A 20588-nucleotide genomic window follows, 5' to 3' on the forward strand; every position below is an offset into this window, starting at 1 on the left:
CAGTGTTATTATAGGATTAATTAGAGGAGATGAGCATATTTTGAATGATTTTAATTTGATGTTTTTCTTTTCTTTTTTTTTGAACAGTGAATAGCCGTCCCACAAAAAGTAGGAAAAAGAAGAGTCACAGAATCCCAACAAAAACTTCCCACATGGTCTCAGAGAGGCGATAAGGGAGGTGAGTGTTTCGAGTTTTTTAAAACTTTTGGTTTCTATACTGATGTTGCCAAGGTAAGAAACTGAAAAGGGGTTAGGCAGAAAGAATAGCACAAATTTGCCTATTAAGGACGTCATAAACTTTAAATCTTTGATCTCACCAATTTTGGTCAGGTTCATGATCAAGTAGGGAAAAGATATAAAGAGCTTTCTGTAAGTTACAGCAGGGGGCAAATGTGAAATATAAGGTGACAACTGTCATAGATTATAGGCCACAAGAAGTCATGTGCAAATTATGTAAGACCCTTCTATATCTTGATCATTTTCTTTGAAAAGATAGTTCCAGTTAGTCTTTAAAAAGAGTGAAATAAAATGCAATCAATAATGTACCACTAATAGGTACAGTGTAAATATTATAGTATAGTAATAATTTAAGAACCTAATAAAAGTCACCCTGAAAAAAAAAACAATATATTTCAAAAATAATTTTAAACTGATACTTGAAAATACGATTTGATTTTACGATTATAATAAACTCAGAAAATATATAATATTCAAAAATACTTTTTAGTTTTATTAACAAGTTGTGGGTAGCTTTTTCAATTGATAGCTTGAGATTTTATCATTCTTCCTAAATTACAAACAAGCACTGTAATTGAAATCCAGTCTACAAATAATTCATCCAGAACCTTCAAGTGTTCTTCATATTTTGTGTTTGAGAATTCAAATGCTACTCTAGTAAATGAGGACAGAGAGATGTTTTATATGCATTATTTGATGAAAATACTATAGTTATGTAAAATCACACAAGAACACACCAAATCATTTTTTCCAAGATTTAATTTTAACTAATGAATTTTAGATGATGAATGTAATGTCAATCCAAATCTTTGCTTATCTGCAATGCACAAGCTATTTTTTGTAACTTGTAGGTGAAATAGATTCTTTTCACCATGGCAACGTGTTTCTCCCTTGTTTATGGTCTTTCTTTTTCTTTTCTTTCTTTCTTTCTTTTTTTTTTTTTCCATCGTAAGTCCTTGTTCAACAGTTTAACAAGTCACTTCTGGTTTGGCTAAAGAGCAATCCTAGCACAATAATGTTTCAACTTGCAAGGAAGAACGCCCTTATTGAGTTGATAGAACTCCACCAGCTGGATTAGATCCGTAAATCTCGTGTGGCCATCGTCCAGAGTGTGGAACAGGTCCCCATCGTCTTCCACCTAGTGGAGGGAAAACAGCAAACTGGTAAGAAGGGCAAAAACCCACAAGGACAGCCATACTCTATTGCATACTATGTCTTCAGACACTAAAATGGACAGGTGGATAAAACTAAAGATAGCGGGGAAAAAACCCTTATGATGGGTCCACTTTTTTTCTGTAACTTTACTTGTACACAGATGAAATATCATCTGACCCTAGGATGCACGGGGTGGCTCTACTTTCTCTACCTCAAATTCTCCCAACATTCTGTAGTTAGAATAGTGTGACTACTATAAATCAAGAAACGGTGAGAAATCTGCACTATTCAGTATAAAAGTAAACAGAAGATGTTAATGCTTCCACAGACATTAATCTCTGTACCTGAATGTTGTCTATCTAACAGCCTCACTTAGTAAATTAGAAAGAAATATTCATATAATTTCTACCCATAAATTGATTCTGAAGCAATCAAACATTATGTTAAGGGGATGACAGCTTCTTCTTCTTCTTCTTCTTCTGCTTTTTTTCCTGGCAGTGAGGCCTGGTGACATTCAACAACCCATACTCACCCAGGGACATTATTAACACCACAGTGAAGTTGGGAAGATACTTCATACGGACTTTGGATAATTCCAAAAAGAGGCCATTCAAAAGGAAACGCTAGCAAGGTGGCAATCATATGTAAACTCCCCTGAAAGTAGATGGGATCTTTATTCCACACCACCAGGTTCCGACACGCAGATCATGTGCATACACACATGCACACACACATGGAGAACATCAGCAGGAGAGCAGCAAAAATCCTAAAGCCAAGTTGTGCCACCAAGAAACAGAATTACAGATATTTTTGAAATGTGCTCAGAATGGTTTAAATGTTCTCCGGTTCTGCAGCACCTGTGTATCTATCCATCATGATTAAAAACAAAACTAGGAAAACAAAAAAACCTGTTTGAGATAAGAAAGGAGCAAGGGTTTGAAAATAATGGTTTTTAGAGAACCGTTAGTAGAATTCAGAAAGAATCTTTGGTGGCCTTTTAACAATAGGTGGCATGGGGTCTATACAATATTGGTAAATCATATTTCATGGAAAAAGGGAAATTTAATTTTTATAATTCCTGTATTTCTTATATAAATTCAGGCTCATAAAATCATTTCTGCCAAACTTAAGTCTAGTCAAAACACAAGCTCCCCAGTTATATTTAATAAAAGATCCAAAGAAAACCAGTTTCCAAAAGCTTATGCATTAAGATCATCTCTAATATACGAATGTGAAATCACAAATTACTTACTGGTATAATTTGAAAATGCTTTATTTTTTGTCCATGACTCATTGACAGTACGAAAGTTTTGGGGTTACTCTGACTATCCCGTACCAAGAAAACTCTAAAGAGAGAGAAGGAATTTTAATATGTTTCTATATTTACTCACATATTTCATAAAAATATAGCATGTAACAAACCCAGGAAATACATTTATAAATGTAGTCAGAGTTTTCCTTTTCTGTGTATTCAAAGATGAGAGTATCCAACATGGTAAGCAATATGGTATAACATAATCTTATTCTATAAAACTGTCATCAGTGCTAATTTCATTTTAATAGAATAAATATACAGCCCATTTGTCAGATTACTCACTCATAATAAGCAACATAATGCTATGCTGACATCAATAATTAGTGCTATGTTCTTTTTCCATTGGAGAATTGGGTATTTACATGTAACAAGTTTGTGCAGAGAATGGGGCATTAGCGTATTATTACTTGAACTACTGCATTATGTTAGTCCCTGAAAAGAGAAAATTATTTAGAATGAAATCATTTTAAATCCCTCTTCAACAATGATCCCCCTTTTTCTTTTGACTCTGGTTCCTATGTTACATATACAACAGAAAGTGAGAAATAAATATATTCTAAAAATATCAACCCTGAAATCATCTATTCAATGTTTGGGTACAATGTTTTAAGGAAAAGAAACACCCAAACAACACATATTTTAATCTAGAAGAATGCAGCAGAAAAGCCTCTATAATGTCAGGCTAGCAAAATGTAAGACATGACCTAATGGCCTATGAGGAAAAACGCTGCCAGGCGTGGATTCTTATCTACTGGCAATACGGGGCAAAAACCAGATTTGTGTTAATTGTTGGCAAACAGATTGTTCAAACAATCCCCTCTGGTGACTCCAGTGCTAATCTCACTGTGGCTGGGCACGGAATTTGAGCCATCACAGATGTCGGATGAGATTATCCATTTCATTTGTACTGTGTGAGATTCCTACATTACATCACTGCGAGATGGGACAAAAGGGAGGTTCACCCATAAAGCACGCTGTAATTCCTTCCCCATCCCCGAGCGGATCACCACTACCATCTAGTGGACTGCCTGGCATCATCACATCTTTCCAAAGGATTCTGCCCCCCCGCCTCTATTTTTTTATTAAAAATTTAAAAAAAAATAAAGATATTACCATTTTTTATGTAGTTATTTCATTCAACTTATAAAAACTAGGCTTGAAAGTAGGGAAATTATAATCCTCCAAAACATTTTAACAATACTTTATGATTTATTTCTTTTCTTGGTCTCATCAGATTGTAATTCTGCTGATTGTTCAAATTTATATCTAAAAAGACTGCTCCACATAGAGAAGTATATTAAAATCTTCTCTTATATACAGTCTAGTGAAATGCTGACTTGCTATTAATAATCTTCCATGTGAAGATGCATTTTTATCCAAGTGTCAGTATTAAATCACCTTGAAATCTTGTCATCATCTTAAGCCAACCCTTGAAGATAAAAGACCCCATCACCACTTGTTTAAATTGACGCTGGTTTCTCATCCAAACCTCAATACAGCCTCCTTGATTTGCACTGCATTTGAAAAGGGAGTTTAGCCAGCATTACAGGAAGTAATTGAAACACCAAGTCATTTGAGAAAAAGAAAACTCTTCAGATGGTAAATATTTCATAATACAATTTACATTTCTCTTCTATCTCCCATGGTACCCCACTAGAAGATGACATGAGAAACACTCAAGAAGTACTCTTTTCAAAGGTTTATACTACTTAAAGCTGTGAAAATTTAGAGAAAATGGGAATATAAACAAAGAGGAAAAAAATAAAACAAGCAGTCAAAATATATAAAACAGAGTTTTTTAACTGAATGCAGTCTGCACCAAACTTAAACCTATGTAGAACATGTAAGATTATGTCATGACACAAACCATACTTTGGAATCATATTATATGTTGTTGACACCTCAAAACAAGTTCAGTTTTGGTTTTTTTTTTAAGATTTTATTTATTTATTTGACAGACAGAGATCACAGGTAGGCAGAGAGGCAGGCAGAGAGAGAGGGGGGAAGCAGGCTCCCTGCTGAGTAGAGAGCTGGATGCGGGGCTCGATCCTAGGACCCTGAGATCATGACCTAAGCCGAAGGCAGAGGCTTAACCCACTGAGCCACCCAGGCGCCCCAACAAGTTCATTTTTAAGTGAGATACTAATATTGGCACAGAATGGGTAGTAGGAATAGTTACTAGTTAACAGCGAAGGATCCTATTCTGTTATCTGTTCATTTACGCGCACTAAGCACACGCAATATAAAGGTATTATCTAGATACTACTAGGATATGGTGGTAACCTCCAGAACAAAGTCACTTCTGTTTTATGATAACTTGAAGTCAAAACTATGTGTATTAACTAAGTAATTACTGATTCTAAGAGAAATCAAAATCACGACCATTCAAAACCCAACTTACCCATCCACAAGTCCCTGCTGAATAATCAACCGCTGAGCTTCATCCCTAGAAATTTTGTGGTGAAACCATGGCTGGGACCGGTGAATGGCTGAAGAAATAAAATGGAAGAATACAGAGCTTTGAAATCCTCCCAGTTTAATTACATATTCTTCCCACCAGAGCTACCCAGTCACCTCCCCCATGTGCCCATCCATCCAAACAGTCCCCGCAAACAGGCACAGACATACCCATGTTCGTGGCAGAGCTCTGGGAAGAGGCAGTTGGGCTGCCGTGGGTGGCCAGGCGTAAACAACCTTTTTTCTGCACAATGAAAGGGGAAACAAATTTCAACTTTTAGGGTTAGACAAACTCAAACCATAAATATTTTCAAGAATGTGAAGCTATCTGTACCCTCCAAGCAAGTCCTTCTTCAACAGCGACTGAAAGGGCTTCCGTGGGATTTTCTATAACTCTGCTTTTCTGTCCTGAAAAGTCCATTGCTACGAGAGAATTCTCTGATATACTTCTCTGAAGAAAAAACAAAACAAAACACACGTTTTTTTACTATGAAAATATCTTTGAATGTTATCTCTCAGTGTTTTGCTGACAATATATTTCCCCTCTAAGATGTGATTGTAAAGGTGGCTGGCAGGAAATTTAAAAAGTCAAAAGTGAATATTTAAGATAAAAATAGTGCTATGAAATATTTTGGTTAAATAAGTTACATAGTTATTTGTTAAGGTCACTGAATTAAGTGGTTGAGAAAAGAGATTAAAGGCTTTCAGAGTTAGCTTGTCTTTCTCTTAAAAGAACCCTATCTCTTCATACTCTCTGGTAAAATAGGAAAATACCAATTTAGAAAGGAGCAACTCTTTCTGTGGCTAAAAGACCCACCACTTCTGAACAAATCTCTATTATGATTTGAGATTCATCCTTTATCATTTAAATGTCAACCCTCTCTACCGAAAAAGCAGCTGCTTTATAAATTCAGAATAGACAAAAGCTATAACTTAGGTTGACTTACATCACTTCTGAGAAAGAAATAGTACTCCTATTTTATAATGGAACAAACTATACTACATATTTTAAAACTGCATCACACCAATGTTCATCTTACTTAGAAAATACAATTTAGTGATGCCTGGGTGGCTCAGTTCGTTGAGAAATGACTTGATTTCAGCTCAGGTCATGATCTCAGGGTCTTGGCATCGAGGCCCATGATGAACTCCACGCTCAGTGGGGAGTCTGCCTGAGGATTCTCTCCCCCTCCCCCAGCTCATGCACACGCGCCCATGCGTGCATCTCTCTCTCCCTTTCTCTCAAATAAATAAATCTTCAAAGGAAGATAAGACAATTTAGTGAAATAATGACTCCGCTAATTCCATGACATTAAAATTTTTATGATTTACTACGTGAATATTTTTTTCATCCGGTGAGGATGCCCATGGAAAACTGAGAGCTGCAAAGATAAATCTGACTGACAAAAAAAAAGAACTGATATAAAAGGAAGACATCTCCAAACAAACATAATTTAAACAAATAATAGTCTTCCTTTGGCATTACTTTTTGTTTTCATATTCTCTGAAGGTGAATATATCCAAACCTGGACTTCATTTTTACTCTTTGTTTAGGGCTCTACTTTGCAACCACCTTTTTAAAAAAAAGTGCCACTCCCAGTCATGCATCTTAAAAAAAAAAAAAAGACAGTTATCACATCTCCAGTCAAGAGCCTCAGTTTGTAAGAAGAAACATTCTCCCAAAGGAGGAAAAAAATATTCAGAAACAGCACGGACAATGTTTACCACTTACTCCCCACTTGTGACTAGAGGAGTGAAACAAAGAATGGGAGTTCTGTTGGTAAAGGGAGAGCAGTGTGCCTATGGAGACTCACTGCTCAAGACCATTTTATATCTCTCTACATGGATTCAGCCCTTCCTAGCTTGGTCTAAGGGACTGTAGTTAAATGTATGCTTGAAAGAACACCCTGTCCATGCCAAAAAAAAAAAAAAAATGAGGGGCTCACTTATCACTGCATCATACATCCTACATCGTTAGCATTTGCTAGCTCCTCTCTAAACCCTGCTGTAGTGGCCCACAATCTTATTATAGTTCATCTGTATTTCTAGAGATCTGGCATGCAATCTTTCATTTGTTACAGGAGCCTTTGTAACCAACAGCTGCTCTTTGCAAACAGATGCTGTCTCTGCAATCTCTATCTGCTGTCACACCTTAGCTCGCCCTTCTTTCTCACACCCCACCCGTGATCTTCTGTGTGGGGCTGTAGACCAGTCGGATACCCTTCTGTTTTGCTGACATTAATGAAAAGCCTTCACCTGCCCAAACCACAGAGTAACTAATTTCAATCATAATGATAGCTTTATCCTTAGAATATCTCTATTTCACATGCCAAGATGGGAGCCATAATCACAAGGTCCTGATAACATACAAACACTGTTAGGAAAGAAAAATAAACATAACCAGTTGTTTTTGCTTTTGTTTGCCTACAATACAACAGGATAGAATATAAAACAAGGTCCCATGTTCCATAATTACTTGACATTAGAGGGAGTCTACAACACAAATAAATATTTTCATTTGCTACATTAACTACACTAGGGAACACACAGGAATATAGCAAATGTTTCCTACTGAATAGCAGGTGGTGGATGAAAAATTAATAGTTTACCTTTGGTGGACAAAGAAATAGAAGTGAAGCAGAATCTGACTTGAACTCAAAAGGTCATTTTCAGCTCAATTTCTTTCACATAAGAAAGCAATGTTGATAATATTCAGAATCAGTGTATTTCTCAAATATCGGTCCCTTTTTCTAGCTCTTTCTTCTGGTGGAATAAACAGGGCAAGCCATGGAAAAGGGTCCATGATTTTAAAGACATCCCTCTTTTTTCAAGAAAGAAAAGACCTGGGTAAACCCTGGATTATCCAAGCCACACTCTGAGATCAGATCCAGTCACTCCTAGTGTGCTTTGGACATGAAATGTTTTTCAGGCAGTCTAGGTAGGTGGCAACTAGTAGTCATACACTCTGTCACCCCGTTTGAAAGATGGAGATAAACCTTCAGCATAGTCCTCAGCAAGAGGGCACAGAAGTTCCTGACACCATTCTCTCTGTTTCAGACACAGCCAGAGGACATCAGAGATGTAATCAATTCCCAAACTTAAGCACCTGTTCCCCTTACTTTACACTGCAGGCTACCAGTGACTAAACCAGGGTCGTACAGGCAGCTTATGGTAAAAGCAGTGACAGATATAGACTCTTTCCAGTGTCTTTTATGGACCACAGAGGGGGAGGTACAGGGAATGCAGTTTTCAACATCTAGCTCAGGGTCAAGAATGAGGAATATAAGGCCTAGAGTAGACCAGTTTTTCCCATCCCGGCTGTCCAGTCAGCACCCCGTTAACAGATGCTCCTTTGTGCTGAAAAGGGCCAAATATTTGGCTTCCTGAAATATCTGATGATTTTCATTTCAAAAGCAGATGGGGTGGCCATGATGTGCTGTACATAGCTAGGATGTTGCATTATAGTATAAGACTTTTTTTGTTTTGTTTTTTCTTATTTCCCTTCTCAAAATGTATCCCTGGAGAAGTTAAGAATATTGTTCCTTTTAAAATATATAACTGAAGTATCCTCAGTTTTCTATGATTCTCACTGAAGACAGTGTCTGGAAGAAAACCAGCAGTCGCAGGTTAGGAGCACTGGCACCCATTATACAGGTCACTGATTCTTCTGTGATAAGCTAGAAAGGTGGGATTCTGTATAGACATCAAAGTACACATAAAAACCTCCCAAAACATCTCAGTTTCCTTCACGTAAGTTAAGAAGAGTGGAGATATAATTCTCAAGTGCTATTCTGTTTGATCTTGACAACTGCCATACAGGACAGCCAGGTCCTCCTCCACAGGCCCCTACAGAATCCCTATTGCCAACTAGATTCACTCAAGATGTGTCTTTCTCTATATCTGGTGTTGAATAGGCAAAGTCACACTAACCAAACTGCCATGTATACAGTGATCAACAGTAGGACCACTTTCTGGGGAAAGTGGCAAGAATAATACCATGCTTATGTGCTAATGACAGTGATGAGACAAGGCAGTACTTTGTTGATGACAATTTTCTCCTTTGATTAAGAGGACACTAGGCAACAGCCTCCAAATGTACGGCTGTTATTAACATGTTCATCCTAATACCTTTAGACTCTAAAAGACATTTAGAAGGATTTAGAAAAGGATTAAGATAAAATCCATTATTCTTTATATACATGGGGATTGAAAGATAAAGGTAGCTGACAAATTATACAAATACTCACCTAAGGCCACTGCTTTTATAAAAATTCATTCCAGTCTTTAGTTTCTTATTTTAGGGCTTAAAAGTAATATGATACAAAGATGAGAAGTTACTCTTCCATAACATAAAGCAACATAACTACAGAACTGGAGGTCTTTTTTCCCCTATTAGTCTATCAAACTTTGTAATCAACATTATTTCATGCCTCATTCCTAGAACTGAGCATTTCATCTGCCACATTACATGTGGGGAAATGCACCTTCCTTGGTCACAGCCATGAGGGGCATATTTTTAACCTAAGTGGAAATGCAGCGTGTTAGCTGACTTCTAACACTGATGCATATACCCACATTCCTAATATACTCAATATTAAGAAGCAAGGACAAAAATGGCCAAAAATAAGCTTTAAAGTTCAGAAACAAATCTCTTGTGTTAATGCACAATAAATTAAAATTAGATTCTAAAGAAGGGAAAAGATATTCTGTGTGTGTCTGCAAATAAATATTCAAGTTGCAGGTAGTATAAATCTGAGAAGTGGTGTTAGACTTAATGTAATACACAAGCTCTATTCTGGCTTACAGTTTTTGGGTTTCCTGAAGAGCAGTTTGCTTTTCAAGGACTTAGACCTTAAAAAATTTTATTGTTAGAAGCCCAAAATGCAAGAGCTTACCTGTGTTTAGTGCAGCTCTTAAAATTCCAAGCCACTGGCATCTTTATATTAGGCTATTACAATTCCAAAATCAATATTAAACAAATAAACCCACAGCAAAAATCAGTGGCTAAGGAAACATCCACAATCCCAAGGAAAATATTCTAGAAATTGTATTAAAATGAAATCTTCAAATGTTGTAATGACACAGAATGACTCACATAACTTTTTCAAATATTTACAAATTTTCTTTTACATATAACATTATCTATTCTAATGTAATATCACACAGGCTGCAATCATGTGAAATCCAAGAATAAATAATTCAGTAACATTATGTTAGGATGGTGCCCAAGAGTTACTTTGAAGGAAAGAACATAGATGTACTGTACTGTATGTTTATAATGCAATATTATTGCAAATTGATATAATGTAAATATAAAATACATAGGTTAATAAATATGGTCCTTACCATGGGTGATATACTCTGAGAACTGCAGCCACTTCTACCTTGATATGGATGCATGTAATTCTGGTACAGCTGCATGCCATACTGCAGAACAAATAAATAAAAACACATTCCCACCACTTTTACTACACAGGTAATTTGGGGGAAAAATCAATACTTTAGTTATATATCATAACATAAAAAATAAAAATTATAAGCTTTTCTTAAATCAAATTAGTAAGGCAATCATAGAAAGGTAAGCTTTTACTGCCCTATAATGATACATTTAAAAAAAGACAGTGTTTTTTTTGGACGCCTGGGTGACTCAGTCAATTAAAGAGCTGCCTTTGGCTCAGGTCATGATTCCAGGGTCCTGGGAATGAGCCCCGTGTTGGGCTCCCTGCTCAGAGGAGAATCTGCTTCTCCCTCTGGCTGCCACTCTCCCTGCCTGTGTTCTTTCTCTCTCTCTCTCTGGTAAATAAATAAATAAATATCTTAAATAAATGAATAATCAAAGGAAAGGAAGGAGGGAGGGAGAAATAAAGAAAGAAGAAAGAAAGAAAGGAAAAAAGAAAGAAAGAAAGAAAGAAAGAAAGAAAGAAAGAAAGAGAAAGAAAGAAAGAAAGAGAAAGAAAGAAAGAAAAAAAGAAAGAAAGAGAAAGAAAGAAAGAGAAAGAAAGAAAGAAAGAAAGAGAAAGAAAGAAAGAGAAATAAAGAAAGAAAGAAAGAAAGGAAGAAAGAAAGAGAAAGAAAGAAAGAAAGAGAAATAAAGAAAGAAAGAAAGAAAGGAAGAAAGAAAGAAAGAGAGAAAGAAAGAAAGAAGAAAGAAAGAAAGAAAGAGAGAGAGAGAGAGAAAGAAAGAAAGAAAGAAAGGAAGGAAGGAAGGAAGGAAGGAAGGAAGGAAGGAAGATGTTTTTTACTTGAACCCACACTTAAGGTCTAGCTCACCAGTATGAAGATCTGTAACTGACATTCCTACTCATTATTCTTAGCACCAAAACCACTTGGAATGGTATATCACCTAATAAAAAGAGAGCTTACTTGGGAAGGATGTCAGACTTTATGGAACAAAGACTCTGGAAACCTTACAGGCATCTTAAGCAAAACAGGGTAAAATTCACTGTAACTCTTCAATGACTGATTGACGAATTATAGTGTCTCTTCAGCAAATCCATCAACTTGGCCCTATGGTAAAGATTCTTGACACTGCAGCATACTCTACGAACAATACTCTTACTGCATTGTTTAATTTTTAGCTTTAAAGTCAGGGAACCAAAATGGTAAGGACCTCACACAAAGGGTCACAAAATACAATGTAAACTGCAGTAGGGAAAAAAATACAGCATCTTTATTTTCAGGAAGTAGCATCGCAAGACTCAGCTGCCAGGCTATGATTGGAAAGTCGGTCTGGACTGTGAGTGGATTACTGGGTTTGAGAAAACTAAGAATGCTAACTGCCATGTCCGAACTTATTTTGGAGGGCTCACCGTCTGAAGCTATAAGGTACTCCCCTTAGATTTGATCCACTTTATTGAAAGAAAGCAAGAAAGAAAGAAAGAAAGAGAGAGAAAGAAGAAAGAAAGAAAGAAAGAAAGAAAGAAAGAAAGAAAGAAAGAAAGAAAGAAAGAAAGAAAGAAAGAAAGGAAGGAAAGAAAAGAAAAGAAAGAAGCAAAACCACAATGGGACAGAGAGGCCTTTCATTTCTTTTCTTTTTTCTGGCTATCCTCAACAATTCTATTTCACAGAGTCACAATGAAATTAGAAGTAGGTCCTACATAAAAGAGACTGGGGAGACACCACAGAATCTGATCTCACCCATAGGATGAATTCCATTTAAACATTCCAGCAGAGCTGTTTCTTTACTGAAGACTATTTCCTTAAAAGCAATTCCAGCAAACTGGATCTATCTGGTAATTAGGTAGAAAAATCAGAGGGCGGCATGGAGAGTCTCTTTTTCCAAGATTTGGCTTTTAACACGAATACAAACCCACATTCATTTAAAATTCTTTATGTTGACTTCTTTATCCAATTATTTCCCAAGTTATAAAAGTTATTTTTTTAATTTACAGTTTGATTGACATTAATGGGACCTAATGAAATTTACTTTAAAACAACTCTAAACCTACCACAACCATAAAAAGAAGACAGAGGAGTTTAATTCCCAGTCGAATTCATTTTGGAGAATACACACTAATCTCTAACCAATACTTTCACAAGGTGCATGCATGCCATTTGGTCGCCTTGTATTTATCTGCAGTGGAAAGCCAGCTACCTGCTATCAAGACTGTTTCCTTCAAAGGTCTATTGTGCCTGGTACCTACAGTGTTGGGTAGCTGCTTCTGTGCTGTTGATGGTTGTTAGTAAGTACTTAATTCTGGCGGACGGGTAGGACATGAGTCACCTTAACATGTCCCCGTCCTACAGAGGGGCAGGTAAGGGACCAAACTATATAAGAAGCTAGCAGAGTTCTAGTTGAAGGGATGGGGAGACGACAACAGGGAACCAGGGCACTGTACATAAACAATTCTCAGATTTTCTATGTATCTCTATATAACTGGAATGCCTCCAAAGAGAACCGGAGACTCTTCCTCTGCTACTACATGAACAGTTCACACGTGTATGGAAAAAAAAAAAAAAAAAGGAAATAAAAATTAAACAAGACGCCAAATTCTTGAAGAGGCAGGATCTAGTAAGAAGCGTGTGAAGAAAATCTGACGCCCTTTCAGTCTTATCAACCTAACAGCCTCCTCTGTCCCTGCATCTCCCACTAAGCTCAGTGATAAGCTGGAAATACAACAGACATCCAGAGTCGGAAATCAAAAGATGCGTCTAACACCACCTGAGTTCAGGTGCACTAGCCAGGGGGATGAAGCCAGTGCCCGGCTGACGACAAGCTGCAGGGGAACCACCTGCCTCCCCTATTAGAGTCCTTCAAATACGTCATGCTGGCAAGCCCTGGCTTCCCGTATCTAGGTATTTTAAAGGGTAAAGCAGGTCATATCACTTTCCCATTTGAAACTGTTCGGTGGTTTATCATTGCCTTCAGGGTAAATGTTCTCCCCCTCTATGCCTCATCTGGAAAAGCTTTACCACAATTTAAAAAGGGGGAAAAAAACAACACAGGGAATATGGACAGGGTAGGCAGAATAATGGACCCCAGAGATGTCCACATCCTAATTCCTGAAGCCTGTGACTATGTATAGATCCAATATAATCACAAGGGCCCTTAATAAGTGGAAGGGGGAGGCAGAGAAGAGAACCAAGTCACAGCATGAAAAGGTCTCAGCTCCTCAGTGCTGGTTTTGAGGGTAGAGAAAGAGACCATGAGCCAAGGAATCTGGGCAGCCTCTAAAGTCTGGAAAGGGAATGAGAAAATGGATTCTTTCCCCAGAGTCTCTAGAAGAGAACGGGGTCCTTGGACACCTTGCATTTACGGCAATAAGACCCATTTCAGACTTCCTGAAAGACAACAGTGTAGGATAATAAATTTGCATTGTCTTAGGTCACTAAAGTGGTATAATTTGTTGCAGAAGCCATAGAAATAAAACAGAGCATCTTTGAAGTGGACATTTGTGCCTTGGAAGAGGCTTCAAAAAGATCAAATGGAAAAAAAAAAAGTGAGAAGGGGACAATCTTCCAGGAAACATTCTGGATATGGAAGGATCAAAAGAAAAAGAAAAAAAAGAACGCTTTTAGTATATTTCATCAATTCCTGGACACGTGCTTCTTTTCAAATTTTAACATTCAGAAATTTGCCTTAATTATAGCATCTTATATTCACTGTTGACCAAGTGACTTGTCACTGCCTGAAATGTTTAGTGAGATCAAAAAATCATTCCCATCAAACTTTGCAGAAGGGAGGCCACTGGCTAGAAAGACAACTCCAGAGACCATGGCAGAGCACCTGTCTGAGAAGTTCTGCCTCCTTGAAGCTCTTGACAGCATAGAGTAAGATAGTCTGTATGAAATATGGGTATCCATGGCTCTGAGATAAAAATGATTTTGGAAAGCCAGTCTTAGAATATGAAGTTTTAGAGATGCCTCACATAATTTATCTCGTGTGTGTGTGTGTGTGTGTGTGTACACAAAACTGATAAATGATGAAAATCTACATCTACAGGCTTAAATAAATCTAAAATAACTAGATAAAAATAAAAACCATAAGGGATACAAAAGCATCATATCATAGTTTTATTGACATAATTCTTTTCTTTCTACTTATACAAAAAGTAATGGTGTATCCTCGTAAAATCAGTGGCACTAAAGGAAGCGTGCTCACCACCTATTTCAGAGTTGGGTGTCTGAACTTGAGATCAAACTAGAAGGGAGGAAGCCTTGACTAACCAGGTTGGAAAGCATCTCCTTTACCAGCCTCGCCTGATTTCCAGAGTTCTGATGGAAGGAAAGAGAGAACCAGAGACCTCAAGGTATTGTCTCTACTATAACTGTGATAGGTTAAAGCATTCCAAGGAGTGACAGCCTCTTCATCTGTAAAAAGAGAGGACTGGATGAGGTCACTGGTTCTTAATCTGGAGTTCACTCACTAAATCAGGATCCCCAACGATGGGGCCGGACGCACAGAACTTCAGAACATGCCTCAAGTGAGTCCAGTGCTCATCCTGAGTTAACTAGCTATTACTTCCTTAACCGGTTGGTTCCCAACACTCTATAAAGTTCTTTCCTTTTTTTCTTTTTATTTTTTTACATTTTATGACAATGAGGGCAACATAGAAGCAATTACTTACCATGAGGGTTTCAAAGAATCAAGACTTCTAAGCTTTGTTGAAACCAAAATCATGACAGTCATTTAACAGTAGACTATTTGAAAAACAAACCTCTTGTAAAAAGGTAACAATAGTGACTATCTGCCATAACAGCAAAAGGAAGCAAATTTCAGAGTTAATCCAAAAGCTTCCTTTAAGCCATTTAAAAAATTTCCTGCCAATACCACTTCACATGCACTAGGAAATTATTTTTTAAAAAAGGAAAATAACAAGCATTAGTGAGGATATGGAGAAATTGGAATTCTCACATATTGCAGGTGGGAACATTAAACAGTTTAGTTATGTGGAAAAATTTTGGCAATTCTTCAAAAGGTTAAACACAATTTACATATGACCAGGAATTCTACTCCTAGGTATATACCCCCCAAATTGAAAACAGGTATCCAAATAAATACATGAACACATATGTTCATAGAAGTACCTCTCAAAATAGTCAAAAGATGTCAACAACCCAAATGTCCATTAATGGATAAATGAATAAACAAATTGTCTATCTAACACACACACACACACACACACAAATATTATTCAGCCATAAAAAAGGAACCAAGTACTAATATACACTATAAGGTAGATGAACCACAAAACAATATGCTAAATAAAAGAAGCAAGACACAGAAGGTCAGATATTGTATGATTCCATTTCTATGAAATGTCAAAATAAGGAAATCCTATAGAGATAGACACAGATATGGTTGACTGCCAGGAGCTGGGAGTTTCCATTTGAGGTGATAAAAATGTTTTGAAGCTAAAAGCTAGAGAGATGGGGGCGATGCACAACATTCTGAATGAACTAAATGGCACCGTATTGTTCACATAGTTAAAACGAACACAGTTTAATATGTTCATCGTATTAGCCCAGTTGATTAAAATAGTTAATTCAGTTAATTTTATGATATGTGAATTTCACCTCAATTAAATAAATTAAAAGAAAAAAATAAATAAAACTATCTTCCCAACCTGGTATGAGGACTAATAATTCTGATTCTGATTATTCTGCCCTTCTTCAAAAGGAAATGGTTGATTAATTTTTAAAATTATGAAGTTGTGTTAAATTTATTAGCATAGGAGCTTTGAAATTAAATATGTGTTTTCTGTACATTCTGGAAGAAATCATTCTATGTCTTCTATTCCTCTCAAAATGCTTCCCAGTAAACTATACGTATTTAAGTTGTAATTTCTACTTAACACAAAGATTGATATTTTAATAGTATATTATACTAAAATTTACATTATAATTTGAAGTAAACTGGAAAGCAACTTATACAACACTTAAATGAAGTGTAAAACAATTGCACTAGACATACCTAGGTGGGCATGTTTTAAAATACACGTCATGGTGGATTGATAACAATATTTTAAAAATACAGACTGAGTCATTTATAGAAGGTTTTTCTAAGATTTAATTTAATTTTTTTTCAGTGTTCCAAAATTCATTGTTTATGCAGCACACCCAGTGCTCCATGCAATACATGCCCTCCTTAATAACCACCACCAGGCTCACCCAACCTCCCACCTCCTCCCCTCCAAAACCCTCAGTTTGTTTCTCAGAGTCCACAGTCTCTCATGGTTTGTCTCCCCCTCCGATTTCCCCCAACTCACTTCTCCTCTCCCATCAGTTATACTAGCTGTATATGTAATACCCTCGAAAAAAATAAAATTCAGAGCATTTCTAAAAATGGAATACTTACTCCACACGCACAAGATAAATGCATTAGGCTATTCCACTCTACTAATGTTTATCTTTTAGATAAAAAAAAAATACAAACATTTGGGTACACAGACTTATAGTGAGTCTTCACATTTTGAAATACAGATATTTTCAAACTTTGATGGCACTCACAGCATTAATAGAAATTCACGCCTGCAGTGAGATTACCTTAAGCAATCTAATCGCAGTCACCCAGCACGTCCTACTCTGCTCTTCTTCTGCACAGAGCATTTTCAGGTCTCGGGGCCCTCCCGCTTTGTTAGGCTAGAAGGCCACAGCACATTGTTTATCGTTAATGCATATCTTGAAGGTAACACCTGTTGAAATAAAAGCCACTAAAATTCTCCTATATATAAGAGAAAGCTGTCTATTTTTCAAAAGAAATTAAAAGAAACCCAAGCTTACCTAAAAGGCTGAGGCTTGCTTTATTCATCTATCAAAATATTAAGCCTGTACCTTAAAGCAGAATCCATAGTTAGTCGGTGCTCCGTGTTTTTTTTTGCCTGCCAGGGACACATAAATATCACTATTGCCAAATTCGCTGAAAAACTGCAAATGCCGTGGTTCCTTTAAAAAGATACAAATGTGAGAGTTGAAATGAATCCATACTTTTGCAAGCTCTCTTTTGCATTTCTATTATATTACATAATTTATACCTTGGCAAAACAATTATTCTAAATAATGGCACAGAAATACAAAGGGAAGAAAAATGAAGTTACTGTATCCTTCAAGAACCAGGAACTTGATACAATATTATTTGAGAAGCGGTGATTTGTTTATCATTTAATGGCCAATATATGCAAAAATCTTCATCTAAAATTGTTCTCTTTAACCACCATTTCAGGAATCTCAGAGAGAGAAAGCAGCAAAGAATGGCTTTTAAAAATGTTTTCCTTGTCCAGGTTTCAAATAGTGGTAGTTTGACAAAGGCAAGAAGGGTGGTTTGAGCCTCCACAGCAGTTAGAGAAAAAAAAGGAAAAAGAGACAAAGATTCCTGCTTCATTTAGAAAAGATCCCCCTCCCATCTGGGTACTACCTAGCACCCCACGGCAAGCAACGAGGCAGTGGGCATAACTACCTTCTGTACGAAAGAAGGTGGCTGGTACAGATGAGTTCTGGGAAATTACCTGGCAGTTGAATGTTTCTGATTTTCAAGGTAAAGTGGAATCATGTACAGCTATTTCTTCTCTGGGAAATCCATGAGATTTAAAGCTGGTCAAGGGAAATCACTGGGTCATATTATGCTGTGACAGGTTAATAACTTGGAGAAGTACTTAATTCTGGGGTTGGATGTATGATCAAAACTGACCAAAAATGCATTTGTTCTTTAAAACCTTGCTACTAGTAGTGTGGTCCCAGACCAGGACCATAGGCATCACCTGGGAGCTTATTAGAAATGCAAAACTCTGTGGCCCCCACCATAGACCTACCGAATCAAAATCTGCATTTTAACAAGATCCTGGGTGATTTATAGGCACTGAAAACTAAGAAGTAGTGCTCTAAAAAAAAACAAAACTGAAAAGACAGAAAACCCAGAACATTTAGCAATTGGACCAATCCATTCAAATCCATTTCCAAAAAAATTTCAGTCATTTACCAGCAGGCTATTCCATCCCAGATGACTAGCAGAGCGACAGTTTCTGTGTATGTCACTGTCCTCTGTGTGTCACTGTTCTTAGGCATTTTGATCTAATGAATGGCTACAGTTCCCATCTCCATAGGAGAATAAGGCAGAAAAGAAAACTGTTAAAAGAGATCCAGCCTAGGGCCCTTGGAACAAGGGAAGAGGAAGGAGAAAGGTACTCTTACTGTCATGGCCTTTAAAACTATTTTTTGATAGAAACTGATTTGCTAGTAAAAATGTCTGATTCCTATGAAGAAAAGATAAAACCAGCCCTGTCCACTGATACTGTAGAAGTCTGTGAAACGGAGTCTTCTGGATGTAAGAGAAAGGCAGCTTGAGAAAATCTAGAAGGCTATAGAGGCAGGATGGGGTTCATGTTTTGACTGATTTTTGCTCCATTAGTGCAGATATATCAAGGCTTAAGATACTGTACGATCAGAAGCCTGAGCTGGCATGGTGAGTAAAGTCCACGCATGCACATGTGTATATATGGAGAGAATTGGGAGAGAGGTGTGGTACTTAGACGTTTCTCTGTAAATAAAAGTCACAGCCACATCTCCAAGGCTTGTAGCAGTGGTTAACTAACTCCCATGCAGCCCACATCTTCAGAAAGTATAATAAATCAAGACCTTCTCACAGAAAAAGGACAGGAAATGGTCTCTTTCCCAGGCAGAAATGTCATATTAAACATTAGATAACATGCATAATTTATGTCAAGGTCATAATCCTTGAGGTTACCTAATACCTTGTATTTTTTTTTTTTTTGAGGGGAAACTTAAAATCATTTTTATGTATAGATTGTGGAACATGACCTCATTAGACATGGGCTAGAGAGAAGAATATTATGTACTGAAAGTACAGCAAAGTCAGACACCAAGTTGAAAAGAGCTAAGATACGGACTGAGACTAGAGGTTTGATGCCTATAATTCTGCCTGGCCAGGGAGAAGACCAATGCAAGGATAAAAGCACGGATCCAGTAGACGGAATAAGGAGCTGTCTTTTGTATAATGGGTGGGCAGGGAAAGGCGGTGAAGGCTAAAGTAAAAATATAATGGGCAGTTGATTTTAATGAGAAACCAGTTGAAGAAATAAGAATTTAGGAATTAAAGAAACATTATCATATCTTCCAGTGAAGTTTTACTGGAAAGAGTGCAATCAACATGATTACTGATTTAGAATCAGATTTCTCTGATGTTAAAAGTATAAAGATACGCATGTATTTGTTTAAAAAACACCTTCATATGTAATTTCATACTTAGGAAACAGGGAAATGAACAACCTCATTAAAATTTAGACTAGGGAAACTCTAGAACCTTAATTACAGAAATAGGTAATTATTTATCCTAACATTATTCCTGATAGAAAAATTTGAAAACTAGTTTAGATGTTCAAGAAAAACTGGTTGAATACTAGTAGTCCAATGATGTATACTTAAAAACAAAACATTTCTGTAAGGGAATGTGATACTAAATTAGTAGAGCCCTATGCCAGCACTTACACTTCAAGGAGACACACAAGTGATGTGCACACAGGTGAACAGCAAAGAAGGAAAACTGTGTATGAGGGAAAGCTGAGGAAAGTCTGGAGGAGTCAACTATCACTCCTTGTGCCTCCCTATCACCCAGAAATCTGGTCACTGTCATTAATTGTTTTCTGGGCATTTCCACTTGGATGCTTCACCCTTAACACAATACATCTAGAACTAAGATCATTATCCTACTTGTGATAGCAAACATCCTTTTCCTGTTTACGCTATTAAATCACCGCCTATTTCTTTATTTCTTTCTCTAAGAACATCTAAAATGCTTCCTTTCCTTTCGCATCAATCAGTCAACAAAACCTGGCCAGCTACTTCTTAATCTTGTATCCATCCCTTTCTTCCCCTTCCACTGTTCATCGTAGGTCCTGTCACCTTTACTCTGGATTACTCAATGACCATCTATTTAGCATCTGTGCCGCTAGTATCTCTCTCTCTCTCTCTC

The 20588-nt window shown here is 37.0% G+C and overlaps 1 protein-coding gene across 2 annotated transcripts in view; it reads right to left on the bottom strand.

Annotated features, from left to right (window-relative positions):
- Positions 1–1196: 1196 nt before the first annotated feature.
- GRB14 (growth factor receptor bound protein 14) overlaps positions 1197–20588 on the bottom strand; it is a 116386-nt gene continuing 96994 nt past the window's right edge. For both annotated transcript variants that reach the window (XM_032880323.1, XM_032880324.1), the window contains 8 exons: positions 17438–17548; positions 17150–17245; positions 10511–10591; positions 5499–5615; positions 5336–5408; positions 5109–5196; positions 2645–2738; positions 1197–1375 (listed from right to left, as the gene is read on the bottom strand). In XM_032880323.1, coding sequence (XP_032736214.1) covers positions 1229–1375; positions 2645–2738; positions 5109–5196; positions 5336–5408; positions 5499–5615; positions 10511–10591; positions 17150–17245; positions 17438–17548 — 807 coding nt within the window. In that variant the 3' untranslated portion in view covers positions 1197–1228. The remainder of the gene's footprint in view (positions 1376–2644; positions 2739–5108; positions 5197–5335; positions 5409–5498; positions 5616–10510; positions 10592–17149; positions 17246–17437; positions 17549–20588) is intronic.

The sequence above is a fragment of the Lontra canadensis genome, unplaced genomic scaffold (assembly GCF_010015895.1).
Source record: "Lontra canadensis isolate GAN:19392208 unplaced genomic scaffold, GSC_riverotter_1.0 scaffold69, whole genome shotgun sequence".
Lineage (NCBI taxonomy): Eukaryota > Metazoa > Chordata > Mammalia > Carnivora > Mustelidae > Lontra > Lontra canadensis.